Raw genomic sequence first — 21960 nt, 5'->3', positions numbered from 1 at the left:
GTACTTAAGTAAAAGAGAAAGTATGAGAAAGATAGAAATAATGGAGAAAATTTAAACCAAATATCAAAATATGGTTTATCAAATAAGTCCATAACAGTAAATCCCAAAAGATGTAAACATCCAGCCAATAGAAAGTGTCCTCGTCTTTGTTGTCATTATATACATACATATATTTGCTTGCTTTTTTTTTTGGGGGGGGGGTCCTTTGCTATTGCTGTTGTCTTCACTCTGCTAAACCAATAGAAACACAGTCAGCAATCGACAGAAGACACACCTTGTGGGGAATAGAATTATCCAATCACAAGTGATAAAAGGGAAAACAGGGTTGGTTTAACAAAATGAGACACAGAGAAAATCGAAATATTTAGTTCAAAACTCTCAGTCCTCACTCTGAAGAGACAGTTGGCAAATGAACAATTCAAGAATGCAGTGTCATCCACACTCAGTCTTATTATACTTTGTCACATGTAGCAGCTTTGGCAATTTTGTTGGGTTTTTTTTTCTTCCATGTTTCCACTATGATGGTATTTTGTCTCCGTTTATCTTTTTCTCTTTACTTGAAAGGGGTTTTATTTTAGCCCCTTTTTTTTTTCTCCTGTGTTGTTGTTGTTACTACCCACGGTTAGATCACTTTAACTTGTGTTCTCTTTCCAGCTCCAAAATTTAAAGAAAAAAAAGGAGGAGGTTTGTTCGTCTAATTTGAAAATAATTAATTTCTCTTAAAATTATTGGTCTGTTAGAGGAGACGATGATAGTATTCACACATGTGAATAGCGAAATCCTCAATTATAATAAATTTAATAAATTTATAAAAGTAAATAACATTAGAAAAAATCTTTTGATAATTTTCATTAAATAATTTGTTACAAGATTAGTTATACTTTGCAAAAAAATAACGAAATGAATGCCCAGCAGTTTTCCCCCAGTTTCTAAATGGTAGCAGCACTAAAGTAGCCTAGGTTCACAAGATGGCTGCTACACCTAAGTGCCAAATGCCTCTGTAGAGAGAAGAAGCATTTACAGACGAGTTTGTGTCTGTGCTAAGAAAAATATTGAGCTGTTGAAGAGAGAAAGTGAGTGTGTGATGTATAAGTGAATGAGAGAGAGAGAGGATATGAGATAGACAGAAGTGTAAAGAAGAATCTTCTAGACTAGGGTGCAATGATTCTACAGATATTTGAAAAGTGGGAGGAAAGGATGAGAAGACGGAGAAGGAAAAAGCATAGCAAAGATGTGTTAGTGATATAGCTCACATCCCAACCATCAATGTCAGCTGTAAGAGAGTAGTAAGAGAGTACCATAGAGAGTACCATAAGAGAGTAGTAAGTACCATAGCTATAAATAGTTAATAGAAAACAGAGAACAGGGTTTGGCAGCAGATTATCACTTTTAGAAATAAAATAGAATTAAAAAAAAAAGGAAAAAAAAAAACGTCTCCTCCTACATTAACTTGGAGAAAGAGAAATAAAAAGGATAAGGCCCCTAAGGGCAGCTAAATAAACTAGAGCGGGATGGGGGGGGATGTTTTTGGCTGTATGAATTGATAAAAAGAAAAACTGGTTCTACAAAGGAAAATTGATTGTGTGATTAGAATACAACAGTTTGATGATTTTATTACTACTATTAAAGAAACTGAATTCAATGCAGTTTGACATCATGAACACACACACACACACACACACACACACACACACACAAACACACATACACTAACAATTCCTCATTCTCAATCACACATGCTCATGCATTTTTGAATAAATTCTTCAGCTAAGATTTCCTTTCTATATGAGTGTGTGTGTGTGTGGTGCTAAACTTCACTTGCTCAATCTACTGATATATTCTTGTGTTCACACATTTTGAGTTTATATATTTTGGGTACATGCACATGTGAATATGCAGATGCATCAAACTACAAAAAATATGCATGTGCATGTGTGTGCATGCATCTGTTTTCCCACCTAGATGTTGAAATAAGTGGCCAAAAGTGATAAGTAACATGTCTAGAATGCTGCCCATGTGGTTGCTTCTAGGATTCACTTATACAACTGCTATCTCATATCAGCAATCTCAACATATCTAGACACATTCTTGTCCATCTGTTAGCTGTTTCTTCCCCCCACCACCACCACCACAAACAGAAGATAAAAGACGAAAAGAAAAAGAAGAGATTTAAAGTAATTATTGAATAAAGAAAAATAGTTATCTTTTATCTTTTACTTGTTTTGGTTATCAAAAAGCAGCCATGCTGGAGCACTATGTTGAAGGGTTTTAATCAAACAAGTCGACCCCAGCATTCATGCTTTTCTTTTTTTTTTTTTTTTGTACTTAATCTATCAGTCTACAAATGATACTGGAATTTTCCGCAAATCACACCTCAGTGTTTGCAAAAATGTACATTAGATACAAAGTCTTGGAAAAAATAAAGATGAGATATTATGGTTGCAATGTCCGATGTGAGATCTACACGAGTATGGTTAGCTTGGGACAAACCAACAATAACAAAACAAAAAAATTCCATAAATTTGAAGTGTTCAAATACTCCAAGAGTTTCCAGTTTCATGGTGTGTAGCATCATTATCATTTAACATCCATTTTACCATGCTTACGGGAATCAGAAGGGATACGTTCAGGCAGGTTCTTTCAATGGCCAGATACTCTTTCTGTTGCCAAGTAATATTTCCGCAAGGCCAGACAGGTTTGCCACAGAAAACTGGAAATGAACAACCTTGTTTGTATGATGATGATGATGTTGATGCTTGTCTGCAACCATGATGTGACATCAAGATAAAAGTACATACAAACAAACGTGTGTGTGTGTGTCTGTGTGTATGTTTGAAATGATCATTTATTGTCCTTTTTTTTCCATGCAGGCATGAGTTGGACTCTCTCTCTGTCACATATATATGTAAGAAAAGCCCATATATATATATATATATATATATATATATATATATATATATATATATATATATATAATGGGCTTCTTTCAGTTTCTATCTATCAAATCCACTCACAAGGCTTTGGTCAACCTGGACTATAGTAGAAGACACTTGCCCAAAGATGCCATGCAGTAAGACTGAACTGAAGACCAAGTAGATGGGGAGCAAGCTTATCAACTACACACTCACGATTGCACTTATTGCACACGAAATCTAAAATCAAACGTGCATAAAATGATTATTTTTTATCCCATAATATTTGTAGAAATTCTAAAACGCTGTTCTTGATAACTCTGCTAGAGGAAATATACACAACTGTCCAAAATACAGCAAAACACTGGCAGAGTGGATTCGAACATGGAATCTAAGAACTCAAGTATTTTCACTTCTGGAGAACACACACAAACGAAATAGTTTGGAATCACTGTATACAATAAGTTCAATATATTATATTATTTCTTGTTAGTTTTCTTCTAAGTTTTGCAATAACCAATTAAAAGGATTATTGCAACAATCAGCTTAAGTGTAAATTGGTAGTTTCAATCATGAAACACAGTACAATTACTTAAAATTGCACAAACACCACTAAATAGCAATTAAACGACAACTTTTATTTGATTCTTATTACTTTTTTAATTATCAAATCTGGTGTGAAATATTATGTCAAAGGGAGATAATTTATGCAAACCTAAAATCACAAGAGCTCATTTCTCCAGATATTCTAAAGCCTGGAGTAATAATAATTCCTCAGATTGGCACAAAACCATGAAAAATTCTAAGGTGGTGGTGGTGGTGGTGATGTGTAAAGTTGATCCAATCCAACACTACTTTGTTTTGATTACTGAGGAAAGAATAGCAAAAAAAGGATTATGATGTCAGAATGTTGAGAGGGCAAAAAATAAACAAATTCTTGTGTGTCTTGTTTTCTATCATTCCAATGAGTGTCTTTGGAGTAAAATAAGGACCTTTGCAAGTAGTTGGATTCTTAGGAAAGTAAAAGACAATGGAAAGAAAGATTTTGGTGTGTCAAAAGAGTAAAGTATGGCTGGGCAGAGAGGAAACAGATTGATAGTAAAGATGGAGTTGACTAAACTCACACAATATGGCTTCTGTTATGTGAGTAATGTGTAATGTGTCAGGTTTTTCAATCAAAACCAACAATGAGACAAACAACAAGAATAGTATCAGAACTAAATTCGGTGTAGAAGGGCTTTGGCTAGTTTTCAATTTGTGTGCGAGTCGTTTATATACTGTTTCAGTCATTAGACTGCAGCCATGCTGGAGCACTGATTTGAAGAATTTTAACCGAATAAATCAACCCCAGTACATCTTACCATTTTTTAAAGTCTGGTACTTAATCTATCAGCCTCTTTTGCTGAACTGCTAAGTTACTGGGATGCAAACACACCAACACCAGTTGTCGAGCAGTGGTGGTGGTGGGAGACAAATGACAGGCTTCTTTTAGTTTCCATTTACCATATCCACTGACAAAGCTTTGGTCAGCTCAAGGCTATAGTAGAAGACACTTGCCTCAGGTGCCACACAAGAGGACTGAACCTGGAACCACATGGCTGGGAAGCAAGTTTCTTACCACATAATCACAGGCATTCACATATATATATTCACATATATATATATATATATATATATATATATATATATATATATATATATTCACATATATATATATATATATATTGACATCCCCAGAAAGGCCACAGCCTTTCACTGAAACCAGCAAAAACAAACACACACACCCATATATATATATATATATATATATATACATACACACACACACACACATACATATAAATACATATATATACACAAACACACACATATACAGATAGATGAGGAGAGAGAGACACACACACACAGAGAATGAAGTATTGGTTTATGTTACTGTTTATGAACACATGTAAGAGATTATATATAAAATCTCTCTCACAAACACACACACACACAGAGTTAAGTGTGCATCTGAGTGGAGAAAAAAAGGGGAGAGGGAGTGGGACTGGGATTTTTTTTATTATTATACTCAGCTGGTGCGACTGAAGAAATTGAATATCAAAGCACGGAAGACGATTTGAGACAGACACCAAATGGCACCAAAGGAAGTAAGAGAGAGAGAGAGAGAGAGAAGACACAGAACACAATATACAGAAAGTTGAGAAGCATGTAGCTTGTGTGTGTGTGAGAGAGAGGGAAAGAGAAAAAGAAAGAGGGACATGTCTGTGAATAAATATGTAAGACATACGATACCAGAATCACAACTACTACCAACAGAAAAACCTAGAATCTGCCATACAGCACCACAGATGAAAGAATGATGGTATTTGTTGAGAAGAGAAAATTTTACTGGTAAAATATTTACTTTAAATACTTATTTGCTTAATATTTTTATCATTTTATTCAATCTATTATCATCATCATCATCATCCTAATCATCAAAATGGCAAGCTAGCAGAATTGTTAGCATGTCAGACAAAATGCCTGGAAGTATTTCTTTTGGCTCTCTTTGTTATGAGTTCAAATTCTGCTGAGGTCAACTTTGCCTTTTATCCTTTCAGGGGTCAATGAAATAAATACCAGTTCTGCACTGGGGCTGATGTAACTGAGTAGTCCCCATTCTCAAAACTTCAAGCCTTGTGCTTTATAGTAGAAAGGTTAATTATCATGATGTATAATTTCATTATTTTTTTGATATATTCCAAACGTGTGCAAATGCAATGTATTTCATGTGTATAGATTGCTGTATTATGTATGCACAGATGTAAGCATGTGTATAATCATCATCACCGTATATAACTATATTGTTTTCAATTTGTATTTACACACACACACACACACAGAGTAGAAACTGCTTTTCATAGCTTTGGATAATGTTACCAAAATGATCATCTTAATTAATATCAGAGGTATTGTTATATCCACTGTTTAATGTTATCTGGTTATTGTTATCAAGAAATTATCTTTGCAAAATGACCACAATAAGCAGCCTCCACTGCATACCACTGTTTATACACACCAAAATTTCATCAAATGTCACCATCACCAAATATTTTGCAATTAATTGTCCTTCTGCGAGATGGCAGAATCATTAGCAAGCTGAACAAAATGCTTAGCAGTATCTCGCTTGTCTTTACATTCTGAGTTCAAATTTTGTCACGGTCAACTTTGCTTTTCATCCTTTTGGGGGTCAATAAATTAAGTATCAGTGAAATACTGGGGTCACTTTAATTGACTAGTCCTCTCCTCCAAATTTCAGGCCTTGCGCCTTTAGTAGAAAGGATTATTATTATAAGATGGCAGAGTGGTTAGCACACTAGACAAAATGCTTAGCAGCGTTTCCTGTCTTTACATTCTGAGTTCAAATTCCACCAAGGGCAATTTTGCCTTTTGTTCTTTCAGGGTTGAAAGGATGCAAGGCAAACTTGCACCAGTTATGCACTGGGGTTGATTTAATCAATGAGCAACTTGTCCCAAAATTTCAGGCCTTCTGCCCATACTACAAGGGATTATTATCATCATCATTATTATTATTCTTATATTCCACATTACATCTTTGCAGTTACCAATATTTTTCAACATTTTTCTGTTGATATCTCCTGTACTGGACTTCAGAAAAAAAAAAAGCCTTGTTTTGGGAAGAGGTCTTTTCTTTTTAAATGAGTATTGAAATCAAGAAAAGTGAAGCTAAGGCTGACAGTTTAAAAAAAATAAAGACAAAGAGAACTATGTAAACCATCAGTCTATCCATTTTTGTGACCCACGATTCCTGAAATGAGGCAGTGGAGTCTTTAAGTGCCTCCTCCATAAACTCCTATCAGAAATAATCATTATCAAACTTTCCTATAGGATTCCAAAGCATGACCAACTGAGTCTATAGATGTTACCCAACCAACTAGCTTTACAGAAAACAATTTAAAAAGCTAATTCTATAAAATCACACACAAAAACTATTCAAAAGAAGAAATACACAAGTTACTGAAACACAAATATAATATGTATGAAATGCTTGTGTATAGAGTTGCACGTACACCAACAAATCACTTACACACACAGTCAAAAACATACTTATATATATATATATATATATATATATATATATATATATACACACACACACACACACATTTTGTTATATTTCCGTATCGTCACTGATTTTATTTTTCTTACCAAATAAACACCCGCACTCGTATATATTCGTTCTTCACTTCAGATTTTTTTTTATTATTATTATTTTATGTACTTTATCGACAAATCTTTCATTACACATCCTGTGACCCCTTCCGTGATTCACTATCCCACATATCTCCTCTTGTTCCGTTCAGTCCATTCTGTCTTTCGATGGTGTGTATCCTTATTTATGCTCGCTTTCGCATCTTTGTGTGCACACGTCTGTATTTTGTCTTTTGTGTCTATATAAGTTTCCTTACTATACTGTTTGTATCTGTGCCCTTTATTTTTTTCATTTATTTACTTATCTCTATCCCCACTCCCCATTTTGTCTTAGATATATCTTTTGTCTATATATATATATATATATATATATATGGGTTTTTGTATTATACTGCTTGTATCTGTCTTGTTTTTCCTCTCATTCGGTTTTTAGTCATCATGTTACATAGTGTGGTGGTGATGGGGGTGTTATCGTCGTCCCATTCGTGTTTTCTTTAGAGACTTGCTCTGTCTGTTACTATGGTGTGTGTCCTCTGTAATCTAAGATTTGTGTCTGTTCTATGCGTTGATAATACCTTCACATCTAGTTATTAACTGAGCCTCTATGTTCTAATAGAGTATGTTGGTAGAGCATTGACAAGCTTTTCTCCTCTTTGAGCTCCCGCCAGTGTTCACCTATCCGTTCCCCTATGCTACGTGCCAGCTCCCCATATAAGACATTTGTTTGACTGCAAACTTTCAATGTGGTGCTCCAGCACCACCTCAAAAGGTGTTAATCAAACAAATCAACTTAGTACATGTTTTTGGGTTTTTTTTTAGACTGGTATAGTGAAACCTCTAAGTTACAGGGGTGTAAACAAACCAATACAAGTAATCAAGCAGTGGGGGGAGGTGCCAAACTTAGGCATAAAAACCCATGTAAATAGAAGGCACAGGCATGGCTGCGTGGCAAGGAGCTCGCTTCCCAACCCCAGGGTTCTGGGTTCAGTCCCATTGTGTGGCACCTTGGACAAGTATCTTCTACTATAGACTCGGGCTGACCAAAGCCTTGCGAGTGGATTCGGTAGATGGAAACTGAAAGAAGCCTGTCAAATATATATATATATATATATGTGAAGTATTCCAATGCTTTGAAATATATTGAGTGGATATGAACACTGACCTTTGAAATTTGTTCTCTTTCTTGGTTTTATATATATATATATATATATATATATATATATATATATATATATAAAAAGATGATGATGATATATAGTCACGATGAGGATATTGAAACCTCTTATAGGGATATTTATCCAAGATGCACTCATTTAATATGTTATATTTTGAAGGGATATTTCTTCAAGGAATATATTATATAAAATATCGTAAAATATCAAACATTATTATCGAGTTAGAAAACAGAGAGATTTAATGGATACAAATTAATTTATTAATTAATCAAAATTGTAGGTGAATATGTCGATTAATTAATTGATTAATTTGCATCCATTAAATCACACTGTTTTATAATTCAATAGTGTGTGCCTCAACCATCGCTTGACAACCAATGTTGGTGCATTTACGTCCCCATAACTTAGCAGTTTGGCAAAAAAGACCGATAGAATAAGTACTGGGATCGATTTTTGTTCAACTAAAGGCGAAATGACTGAAACAAGTAAAAGACTAAAAGAATATATGTGTGTGTGTGTATATTACACACACACACACACACACGATGGGCTTCCACACAGTTTCTGCCAACCAAATTCACTCACAAGACATTGGCTGACCTAGGACTATAACAGAAGACAAGCTACTGCACAGTGTGACTGAACCCTAAACCACATGGTTGTAAAGCAAACTTCTTAACTACACAGCCATGCCTGTACCTTTTTTTTTAACAAAGACAAAAAAAAGGTTTTGATTATTAGTTTAAAAAAATAGAAATAAAATAGACTAAAATCATCTTTACTATAGGCATAAGACTTTGGGGGTGGGGTTTGGTCAATTAACACCAGTGCTCAACTGATACTTATTTCAGTGACCCCAAAAGGATGAAAGGCAAAATCAACCTAAGTGGAATTTGAACTCAGAACATAAAGATGAATGAAATCTTTTCTGACACTAACAATTCAGCCAGATTCTTTCTGACTTTATATAATAAAATAATGAAAGAATACGAAATAAATATTTTCTTCGAAAATCACTAATTTTTAATCTCATATTGTGAGAATAAAAAAAAAAGTAGTAATTTTCTAATTTATAAATCAGTGATTAGTTGTCACTTTGAAAATTATATATTTCAAACGGGAATTTGGCAGCGCCACTTCTAGCTGAGCAATTATTCTATGCTGATGAAGGGAAATAACCCAGAAATCACAATACACAGATATTGCTTTGAGCTGAGTGGGGGTGCTAGATTCCCTTGTTTGAAAATATAAGGACAAAGATCATGTCATATAACCAGCTGGAGACGATGTCTCCTGGGGTTAAATTACAGCAACATTTGTCCTAAACCTGGACCGCCATGTTATGTTGGCAAACTATCTTTACAACAAATATTTTCTTGCATTCAATAGAAATTTGAGAAAAGTGGCAGAATATCAAAATAAATACCATTATAAAATCTAACGAAAGTGAATATAACAGTGTGCGAGTGTAACATAGGTATTTATTCATTCTTCAATTACCATCAAGACTCTACCATGCTGGAGCTGTTTTAGTTCCAACACGTGGTTTTAAAAGAAGACACTTTCAATAGAAGGACAACTTTAGCTGTGATTGTTTTGTGGTTAAGACCCCCATCTTGTGGCCATAGTAACCTAGTCTTGAGTCTGTCTTTAAGTTTAGGCACAGGCATGGCTGTGTAGTTAAGAAACTGGCTCTACAACCATCAGGCACCTTGTGCAAATGTCTTTTCCTATAGCCCTAGGCTGACCAAAGTCTTCAGAGTGGATTTAGTAGACAGAAACTGAAAAAAAAGTGTATGTGTGTATCTATACACACAGACAAGTTTGAGTAGATCACAACCTACACAGAAACAGGTGTTCAGGATTAATGCTAAGCACACATGTTGTTTTATGTATGTATCTATATATAGAGATATGTATATATATGTATGTGAGTGTCTGCTGTGTACTCTTGCCATGACACCATATAATGGATGTTAACAAGCATCACCAATAAAGAAGCAATGTTGTTTGTTTCAAGTCTTAGTGAAAAATGCTTCAGGCCCCCATGAGTCTAGAAGTGTTTTCTACCTTGCTTGGAAACAGGTAAGAGTTGATGACAGAAAGGGCATCTGACCAGAGAAAAATCTGCCTCAAGAAATTCCCTCTAACCCATGCATGCATGGAAAAGTGGATATATTATGAGAACTCCAAATTACACAATAGTTAAATGTCAGTGAGTTGCTATTCTTGCTTTACTGTAGATGCATTAGGAAACATTCTACCAGAGCAAACTAGGTACACAAATATACAAAAACCAAATATAAAATATATTTGCTTACACTATAAAGGGATACACACACACACACACACACATTATAAATAAATCCCACCCAAAAGATTTGTAAAATCATTAAGATGTATGTGTGTGAGTGAGTATGTAAAGTATTATGCATGTGTGTATGTGTGAGTATAGGGAGATCTGTGGAAATATTTAATATCAACATAAAAAGCTTAAAATCAATTGTGCTAATGCATCCTAGGAACAAACTAAACAAAGCAGTGCATTATTTCATTAAGTGAGTAAAACACTCACTCACACTCTCTCTCTCTCTCTCTCTCTCTCTGAAAGGAATCATTATTTAATCAAGATTGTACAGTAACGGTAAAACTGGGTGAGGCTAAAGTCAAGACTATTAATTTCCTTTTCATTAAAATGTGTTAGCATCAAACATTATTATTATCATTATTGGGGTCTTGCAGCCAGCAAAACAAGTCATTATTATAAAAATCCATGCAATTGTTCCGGGTCTCATAACATGTTCAAGTGTTAAAGGAATAACAGAAATCTTTAACACAAAGAAATTTCAAGTTATGCCTTAAGCAACCTTTAATATGGAATGAAACCAAAGACAAATTAAAATCTTTAACATAATGAAAATCTTTTAACGATTTATAAATTTATGAATTAAAACAGAAATAAGCATGAATTCTCATGGTTTTGTGATTTCAATGCTGTGATTGTTTATTTTTTGAAAGATGTTGTAGGGTGGGTGTGAGAGGTCAGATCTGGATGGTTTGAATATAAAACAGGTAGAATATTTGGGTCAGATAATGCAGGTTTGAATGCTAAAGAGTTAAAACAAAAGATTACAGGAAAACATTGTTTCAACAAATAAAAAACACAAATTTGGAAAATTCATCTCACCAAAGGCAACATGGAACGGTAAAGTGAAACCATTGCTTCTTGGTGGTGGTGGTGGTGGTGGTGGTAGTAGTAGTAGGTGTTATGCTCCGTTTTACGAAATGCATCTTTAAATATATCTAATAATTAATAAGTTTGTATTGGTGGTATTGGTAAAGAATGATTCCAGCAGAAACAATGACAGACTGCAATTCCAGAGAAAGTCTGAAAGATCTGTAAGGCTTCTATCTATATACTATAGCTAAGTGTGAGGAGTGGCACTGATATTGACTAAGTGTTGGTTGTTCATAGAATTTCTTCCCTGGAATTCTTAGAGAGGAATGATGTGTGTCTGCACCTATATTAATAACCTGAACCAATGAGGAAGCTTGATAATACCCACTCAACAAACTAAAAATAGCAACCAAATCATCCTCACATCACACCTTAACATCTTAAAAAGTGGAACAACATTGCATAATGAAGTTCTACAATATGCCGTACCTGATAATGATAGTTATAAAGATGGGATGGTCATGATTAGCATGTCTGATCATAGATCTGCTTGATGGGAGTTAAGCTGGGGTCAAACAGCAACAACATAGATCTATGAGGTTAAAAGATTGGAATGTGAGACCAGCAAAACAGGGAATTGAGTACTTGTGGGTCCCCAGTCCTGGCAGGCATGTGTGTATCTAATATAACCCCATGCAAGAATGTGGCAGGAGTAACAGAGGTGACATTAAATGTCTTGTATTATTTAGCTGGGTATTTTTAAGTTCTGGGTTCAAATCCTGCTGAGGTTTTCAGCTGGTTCTCATTCTTTTGAGAAATGTAGTCAAGTATAGGCACAGATACGCCTGCGTGGTTCCATTGAAATTCTCAAATTAGCTTTAAAATAATAACCTTGATGGTAAGAAGTTTGCTTCCCAACCACATAGTTCTGGGTTCAATCCCACTGCATGGCACCTTGGGCAAGTATCTTCTACTAGAGCCCTGGGCTGAGCAAAGCCTTGTGAGAGGATTTGGTAGACGGAAACTGAAAGAAACCCAGCATATATATACATCTGTTTGCATGTGTGTGTGCATGCATGTTTGTACCCCACCACCAACACTTGACAACTAGTGTTGGTTTGTTGATGTCCTTGTAGCTCGGTGGTTCAGCAAAAAGCATCAGATGAAATAAGTACCAGGCTTAGAAATAAGTATTAGGCTTGATTTGTTCAACCAAACATTTCAAGGCACTGCCCCAGCATGGCCACAGACTAAGGACTGAAACAAGTAAAAGAATAAAAGAGTATGTATACACACACACACAAAATCCTCTAAAGAAATACTTAGCTGCCAAAAGTTGTAATAGTTTTGTTTAAAATAACTATTTACTTGTTAGAATCTTTCATTTAACTTTTGTGTTGCCAATCAAAGATATTTGAAAATTTTTAAAAAATCTGTTTTTGTAGAATGTTTTGTCATTAGTTTAGTTAAAGGCTGTGGTCAGTGATGATTTTGAGAAAATATTTATGAATAAACCAAAAAGTGTGAGTTTATTTTCCTAACACTCATATTCATATGGTTGTAAGTTCCATCGTTTTTTTCCTTTTTAAATACTATGCAGTCATTTCATAAATAATGTGGTTTTTTATACTTCTTTTTATTTTTCAAAATTAAGATAAAGCTCTTTTTTTATCTAAAATATGCTTTCTTTCATTTTCTACAATGTTCTTCCATCTATCTAGTAGACTTGCAAGGCCCCTCTTCCAAAATTTACTTGTCTGTGACAAAAAATACTCCTCCAGTACTATTCTGACCTCATCTACAGAATTCATATTTTTTCTGTCCAAATGATTTTGAAGACTGCAGAATAAATGATAATCAGATGGGGTAATGTCCAGCGAATATGGTGGGTAGAGCATCCTTTCCCATTCAAACTGCTTCAGCCTCTGGAATGTCATCCTTGCTGTATGTGGCCGAGCATTATCCTGGTGGAAGAAAACCTTTTGTCTTGAAACCAAAAATGGTCGATTTTTTTTCTAGTGCTGACTTAAGCTGTTCAAGCTGCTCACAGTAGACCTCCTTTGTTATTGTTTGGTTTGGGTTTAGAAGTTCAAAGAGAACTAAACCTTTCATATCTCACCAAATGCCTTACCTGGGTGATGACCTTCCTTAGCCTGGGGTGCCAGTGGTTTCCTTTCCCTACCCACTGTCTTTGGCGTTTGACATTTTTAGAGAACCCACTTATCATAACCAGTCGTTATGCAGTCCAAAAAAGGTTCATTCATGAGATTTGAGAGCAAAGAAGAGCACACATTTATCCTCTGCACATGATTAGACTCAGAAAGTTTGTGAGGAACCTATTGAACCAATTTGCTAATTTTTCTGATGCTACGCAGGTGTCAATGAATGGTTGAATGATTAAGTTTCTCTGCGAGGTTCCTCAATAGTTACAATGGGATTTTGTTCCACCAGGGTTCCACAGGACATCCTTGTCAAGCTCTACAGATCTTCCAAGACAAGGCTCATCATCTCGGCTGTAGTTTCCAGCCTGGATGTCCGAGCCCCATATGCTGCATTAATAATATTCCTTGCACTTCTATTGTTGCCTTTATTGAACTCTTAAAGCAAAATATGCTGAATATACTCCTTTGTCACTTCCATTAGAGCTTTGAAAAAAATAACTGTTAAAATTGAACTGTACTCTTCAAAACTTGCACTAAGAATAAGGACAAGTTACATGCTTTTATAGCAAGTTGATGCATTAGTTTATCCCACCCCCCTCTGACTTCTAGTTCATGCAATTGAAAAAAAAAAAAAACATTATTTATGGGACGGCCCAATATATGAAAATAATTGCTATTAATTATACATCAATAATTTAGTCTTACTTTAAACCAGAGCTTTATGATAATGACTTCATTGAGACACATTTAGCTTTGGTTTAAGTGAAGTTAAATTACTGTCCCCAGCAGAATTGTGCATTTTCATAAGGGAGTGCTTTAGAGGAATGCTAGCAATGTTCAATCAAAATACAGCAGTTTGTAATGTTACAGAGGAAGCGAAATGAGTTTTTTTGTGTTTGCAATAGCTTTGGGACTAATTTGATAATTCTAACATTAGATCCCTCGAGAGTTGGGTGATCCTGAATTGTGAAGACCCACAGTTATAAAATAAAATAAAATTAAAAATCCAGTCATATTACTTTGAGAGCAAAGGCCATAGTCACCCAATCCACCCAGATTATTAGGAAACCTAAATAAGGGCTTTTATAGTTTTGCTATTTATGATAGATTTAAATCATTATCATCATGTTTATGTCCACTTTTCCATGCTGGCACAGGTTAGATAGAATTTGTTAGGTACTCTTCCTGTCACCAACTCTCACCTGTTTCCATGGTAATATTTTCCTATGGCCAGACCTGTTTTTCATGGAAGACACCACTTGCATGATGACAATACTTGTTTACAACTATCACATGATGTCAAGGCAAATACACACACACACACACAGAGCAAGCATCTTTCAGACTCTACGAAATCCATTCACAAGGCTGTGGAAAACCCAGGGCTATAGTAGAAGACGTTTATCCAAGGTGCCACACAATGGGACTGAACCTAAAACCAAGTGGTTGGGAAGCAAACGTTTTACACAAACAGAGGTCAATTACGAAGGGCAGTTGTTGAGCTAAAGACAACCAAATCCATTCAAGAGTTGACTTGATAAGCAATTGAAGAAGCTTAAATTCAAAAGGTTCTTCTAACACAGAGAAAGGCCATATTTTACAGATTTTACTTCCAGACCAAACAAGTAGGATAAAATGTACAGCTGCTATCTTCATTGAAGGCCCTGATACTTTGCAACTCTAGCAGAGGTGAAGTATTCTCTTAAATTCTGAGGGATTATGTTTCGGACGGCACCTCATTACTACCATCTTTATCTTCTTCCCTGCTACTTACTCCCACCTACCCTTACATAGATAGGTAGCCATGTATCCTCCCCTATAGCAAGACACCTGTGCTTGTCCTGCCATCATATTTTAGCCTCTCAACACCCTGCACAAATCCACCTACCCCTCTCATATACTCCCTGCCAAGTAGTTGCAGGGTATTATTCTTCTTGTCTTGCAAGTTACTTGGCAATGTCACTGGTGCTAGTAGCACAAAAAACAGCACCCAGTACACACTATAAGGTAGTCAGTATTAAGAAGGGCATCTAGCCCTAGAAATCATGTCAAAGCTAACACCAGTCCTCAATGCAGCCCTGTAGCTTGCTAGATCCTGTCAGACTGTTTGACCCAACCCAGCGTGGAAAAGGGACATTAATGATTATATATATATATATATATATATATATATATATTATATCTGTCCATACATACATGTATATATATATATATATATATATATTATATCTGTCCATACATACATGTATATATATATATATATATATATTATATCTGTCCATACATACATGTATATATATATATATATATATATATTATATCTGTCCATACATACATGTATATATATATATATATACATATATATATATATATATATATATCTGTCCATACATACATGTATATATATATATATATATATCTGTCCATACATACATGTATATATATATATATATATATATATATATCTGTCCATACATACATATATATATATATCTGTCCATACATATATATATATATCTGTCCATACATGTATATATATATATATATATATCTGTCCATACATACATATATATATATATATATATCTGTCCATACATACATGTATATATATATATATATATATATCTGTCCATACATACATGTATATATATATATATATATATATATATATATATATATATATCTGTCCATACATACATGTATATATATATATCTATAAGATGTACCCGGTGCAAGCTATGGACACATAAGAGGTGCAGCAACATCAAAGGCAGGTTAACTAGCAAGTTAGTTTTTGTTTGTGGCAGATGTTCAGGTGCAATAAAGACTGCAAACAAACAGGAAACAACTTCTATCTCATTCCAGGGTGAAAAACTAGAGGTAGTCGATAGCTTCCGCTATCTGGGCGACCAAGTTAGTAGTGGGGGTGGGTGCGCTGAAAGTGTAGCTGCTAGAATAAGAATAGGCTGGGCAAAGTTTAGAGAGCTCTTACCCCTGCTGGCGACAAAGGGACTCTCACTCAGAGTAAAAGGCAGACTGTATGACGCATGCGTACGAACAACCATGCTACATGGCAGTGAAACATGGGCTGTAACTGCTGAGGACATACGTAAGCTCGCAAGGAATGAAGCCAGTATGCTCCGTTGGATGTGTAATGTCAATGTGAATACCCGTCAGAGTGTAAGTATCTTGAGAGAAAAGCTGAACATTAGAAGCATCAGTTGTGGCGTGCAAGAGAGACGATTGCGCTGGTATGGACATGTGGTGAGAATGGAGGAGGATAGCTGCGTGAAAAAGTGCCACACCCTAACAGTTGAGGGAACCCGTGGAAGAGGTAGGCCCAGGAAGACCTGGGCTGAGGTGGTGAGGCAAGACCTTCGTACATTGGGCCTCACCGAGGCGATGACTACTGACCGAGACCTTTGGAAATGTGCTGTGCGTGAGAAGACCCGGCAAGCCAAGTAAGATCGTTGCCAGTGCCCCTGGACTGGTTCTTGTGCGGGTGGCACATGAGATGCACCATTTTGAGCGTGGCCGTTGCCAGTACCGCCTGACTGGCTCCTGTAGGATTTTCGAGCGAGATCGTTGCCAGTGCCTCTGGACTGGCTTGTGCGGGTGGCACATAAAAGACACCATTTCGAGCGTGGCCGTTTTCGTGCGGGTGACACGTAAAAGCACCCACTACACTCTCTGAGTGGTTGGCGTTAGGAAGGGCATCCAGCTGTAGAAACTCTGCCAAATCAAACTGGAGCCTGGTGTTGCCATCCGGTTTCACCAGTCCTCAGTCAAATCGTCCAACCCATGCTAGCATGGAAAGCGGACGTTAAACGATGATGATGATATATATATATATATATATATATCACCATCAACATTTAACATCTATTTTCCATATTGACATGAGTTACACAGCATGACAGGGAACTGGCAAGGCCAGGGGCTGCACCAGGTCCCATAGTCTGTTTTGGTTTGGTTTCTATGGTTGTTTGCCCTTCCTAACACCAACCATTTTAAGGAGTGTACTGGGTGTTTTTTACATGGCACCTTGGTTTTAGGATCTCAATTCTGTTGTGGTGGGTGTGTCTTTGAGTGTAGTAATACACCACACATCTCAGTCCTGCCATTTCCTTCATAAGGTTCAGCATTTTGAGATTGGCCTTCAATACTCCCATGTCTTCCTGGGTATCCTTCTTCTACAACTTCCTCCACTTTAAGAGATCAACACTTCTTTATATACACATGTGTTTGTGTGTGTGTGTGTGTGTGTGTGTATTATATTTTGTATGTATTGGTACTTATTCCATCAATCTACTCAGGAAGATGGTAAAAAGAAAAGTTGGTGGCAGAAAGTTAAAACTCAAAACCTACAAGTGAAAACAAATTATTGAAATGCAACCAACAGAGCAGGGTTGCTTGGCAAATTGCTGTGCTGAGTTCAAGTTTCTAGGAATGATTAATGTCTGATAAAAGTACCCAAAAATGCTCCCAAGTTATAACCCAGGAAATATGTGGTGGGGGGACTTAAATGAATTTTGCCTAAACCAACAACTGGCACAAAGCAACTTCCCTCAATACTACTCGGCCAGTTGAAGAGACTGTCTTGTTTTGCAAGTTACCTGCTAACCCTGTTGGAGTTGGTGCCATGTAGAAGACATTTGCACTTTCGGTGAGTGTCTTCTACAACAGCCCCCAATATCTTGTGAGTCAATTTGGTAGATGGAAACTACATGAAACATTTATGTGTGTGTGTGTGTGTGTGTGTGTGTGTGTGTGTGTGTGTGTGTGTGTGTGTGTGTGTGTGTGTGTGTGTTTATTACCCACTGCTTGACAACAATTAATTTATTTACATTTCCACAACTTAGCATTTTGGCAATAGAGTCTGCTAAAATAAGTATCATACTTTAAGGAGGAAAAAAAAACAATAGCACAGGGGTCAATTTGTCCAACTACAACCAATCAAGGTGGTGCCCCAGCATAACTGTAGTCCAATGACTGAAGCAAGTAAAATACATTTAAAATGTTTCAAAGGTATATGTCACACAGTCTTCTGTCCATCTCCAGAAAGCAGGAAGGCAAATACATATACATACATACATACAAACATACATACATATATATATATATATATATATATATATACTCTTTTACTTGTTTCAGTCATTTGACTGTGGCCATGCTAGAGCACCGCCTTTAGTTGAGCAAATTGATCCCAGGATTTATTCTTTGTAAGCCTAGTACTTATTCTATCCGTCTCTTTTGCCGAACCGCTAAGTTACGGGAACGTAAGTAAACACACCAGCATCAGTTGTCAAGCGATGTTGGGGGGGGGGGGACAAACACAGACACACATACATACATATATATATATATATATATACGACAGGTGTAAGCAAGCTACTTACCACACAGCCACTCCTACGCCTATATATATCTATATATATATATATATACACACAAACAAAAATAGAGAGAGAGAGAGAAAAGATGGGCCAGTAAAATATAGTCACTAAAGTTTATTAGACTCCTTCAGTAATGTTACAAAAGATGAAAAGAAGACTTGTATGACTCAATGTTTATTTTATATGTCAGAGTTTTTTTGTTTTTTTTTTCTTCTGCAAACAGAAGAAAAGAGAGAGAAGCAGAAGGAGAAACTGTCATAAGACTAGGGACATCCACTTCCATCCATTGTGTTTGGATGTTTAGAAATGTACTTATGAACAAGCTCCACTTCAAATGTCAAAAATGGGTCAAATCTATGGTCAGCAACCTTGCTGATAATTATTTCTATGTTCACACACATCTGATGATGCCTCTGGGCACAGAAAACTTTCAGCAATTTCTCGTTTTTGTGATTTTTTTTTCCTGAAACGAACTTAACTAAATAATATTTTTTCCTAAAAGCTAAAAACAAATTTCATAAAAATTATTGCATGCCATCTTTTCTTATATGTTATTTTATTATAGTGGTAGAAAAGAAAATGCACAGTAACAAAAAAAAAAAAAACACACAGATTAAACTGAATAAAGAAAAATAAAATTATGTTGATTTACCGTGATGAGAGGAATTATCTAATTTGTTTTGTGTGCTTGAGAGAATAAATGTTACATGTGTCCTTGAAGCTCATTTCTCAAAAATGTTGGAATGTCAGGTTTGAAGTGTGGAGAGAGATTCAGTTCACAGTAACTGAACAGTTATTTTGTATTTCTGTACAAATATGGCCATGTAGTGAAGAAGCTTGCTTTCCAAGCACAGAGTTTTAGGTTTAGTCCCACCGAAGGACACCTGGGGAAAGTGTCTTGTCCTATAGCCTGGGACTGACCAAAGACTTGTCAATGGATTTGCTAGACAGGCATTGTGTATGTGTATATATATATATATATATATATATATATATACAGGGAGAGAGAGAGAGAAAGAGAGAAGCCTATATATATGTGTATGTGTGTGTGAAAAGACAGAGGGCCTAGTGGTTAGGGTGATGTACTCATGATTGCAAGATCATGGTTTTGACTCCCACACAAGTCGTGCATTGTGTTCTTGAGCAAAACACTTCATTTCACATTGCTGCAGAGCCGTCAGTTGTAAATGGGGTACCCTGCGACAGAATGGCATATTCTGTTCAGGAGGAATATTGGGCTGACCTGCAGACCCTGCCTGCCTAGCCAGAGGGATGGCATCATTTAAAAACTACAACATGAGAAAGCACATTGTGACCAGTGGTGTTTAACCACATCTAATAGTACGGTCAATAGAGTGGTATCTGTGAGTGTGTGTTTGAAACCCCACCTCACCCCGTTAACAACCACTGTTGGTTTGCTTACATCCCCACAACTTAGTGGTTCAGCAAAACTGACTGATAGAATAAGTATCAGACTAAAAAATAAAGTGCCAATAAGAAAAGAAAAAGTTGAAAGTATATTTAGATTTATTTTATTCTGATTACATTATGGGGGTGGAAATTGTTTTAAGTTTGTAATCTTTATAGACGTACAACTGTGTGGTTAAGAAGTTCACTTTGCCATCACAGGGTTTCAGTTCAGTCCCAATGAGGAGTACCCTGGACCGATCAACGCCTTGTGTGTGTGTGTGAGTGCGTGCTTGTCCCTATTCCCTTTGCTTGTCAACCAATTCTGGTTTATTTCCATCTTTGTAACTTAGTAGTTAACTTAGCAAACAAGTACCAGATTTAAAAGTACTGGGCTCAATTTGTTCGACAAAACCCTTCAAGGCAGTGCCCCAGCATGGCCAGTCTAAGAAATGAAACAAAAGATAGCTGGATGATCTTGACATATATAAACCACTCAAATGTGAAGTGGAAATCTGTCATCAATTTGGGAGAGAAAGAGGAAACTGTGCTACAACAGGGGTTCCCAAGCTTTTTATTTAAATGGGTTTTCCCAGGGACCCCTTTTAATATGCTTATCCTTATGTGTGTGTGGGTGTGTGTGTGTGTGTGTGAAATTTTGAAATTACTTCACGAATCCCAGGTTGGGAACCACAGTGCTAGAATCACAAACACAATGGTTCTGACAGTGAGAACGGATGATATTGGTGATAAGCTTAGCTAAACTAGCATGATGACTTGAGAAAAAAATAAATGAATAGTTGAGGGCTCAGTCGATAAGCTAAAACAGCAAATTCAAATACCTGCTTTTACACACACACAATTTAACACAGAATACTTGACCAGGTTTTTAAAATTTCCAGTAATTATAGGGATTTCAATTTTGTATTTGGTTTGAACATGTGAATTAAAATATATCTTGTTGTATCGCCCGTTGCCATCCTTCATCTGTTTGCAAGCAAGATAACATTTCCCCCAGGGTCAGATATGTTTCCACAGAATATTGGAAATGAATGACTTTCATTTATAACAATCATCTGATGTGTCACACACGCACACTATATGAAGGGCTTCCTTTAGTTTCTGTCCACAAATCCATTCACAAGGCTTTGTTTGATCAGCCAAGAGCTATAGCAGAAGATTCTTCTTGCCCAAGATACCAGGCAGTGGAACTGAACCTGAGACCATGTGACTGGGAAGCAAACTTCTTGACCATGTATCTATACTTAAATACAAACATGCACAGGTTATCGTTAGATGAATTCTAAATCATATTCTTATTTATGTTATCAGGTAACTTGAGCTGATCATTCAAAATAAGCAGAAAGAGATGAAACAGTCAAGACAACAGAACACGTTCGCCTGAGAAAGAAATGAGAGAATAAACTTCATTCCAAACTCTTGTATATACAAATATATTTAAATGTACTAAATAAATAAATACAAAAAAAAAGCTATTTTTAACAAGAAAACAGC

The 21960-nt window shown here is 36.0% G+C and overlaps 1 protein-coding gene and 1 long non-coding RNA gene across 3 annotated transcripts in view; one reads left to right on the top strand and one right to left on the bottom strand.

Moving 5' to 3' along the window:
• LOC106884250 (adenylyl cyclase-associated protein 1) overlaps window positions 1–21960 on the bottom strand; it is a 105048-nt gene that overhangs the window by 71850 nt on the left and 11238 nt on the right. Inside the window, exon 1 of one of the 2 annotated variants that reach the window (XM_089351764.1) lies at window positions 11487–11793. The exons of the other annotated variant lie outside the window; for it this stretch is intronic. Coding sequence (XP_089207890.1) covers window positions 11487–11590 — 104 coding nt within the window. The 5' untranslated portion in view covers window positions 11591–11793. Of the gene's footprint in view, window positions 1–11486; window positions 11794–21960 lie in introns of those variants that run through there. 2 annotated transcript variants of the gene reach the window in all.
• Window positions 5167–21956, top strand: LOC128247646 (uncharacterized). Its single transcript, XR_008264021.2, has 2 exons — window positions 5167–5303; window positions 21778–21956. It is a non-coding gene; the product is annotated as an uncharacterized LOC128247646 (long non-coding RNA).

Source organism: Octopus bimaculoides, chromosome 4 (assembly GCF_046866305.1).
Source record: "Octopus bimaculoides isolate indiv1 chromosome 4, ASM4686630v1, whole genome shotgun sequence".
NCBI classification, from domain to species: Eukaryota; Metazoa; Mollusca; class Cephalopoda; order Octopoda; family Octopodidae; genus Octopus; species Octopus bimaculoides.
Note: the sequence above shows the minus strand (reverse complement) of the source record. Positions and strands in the feature narration are given on the sequence as shown.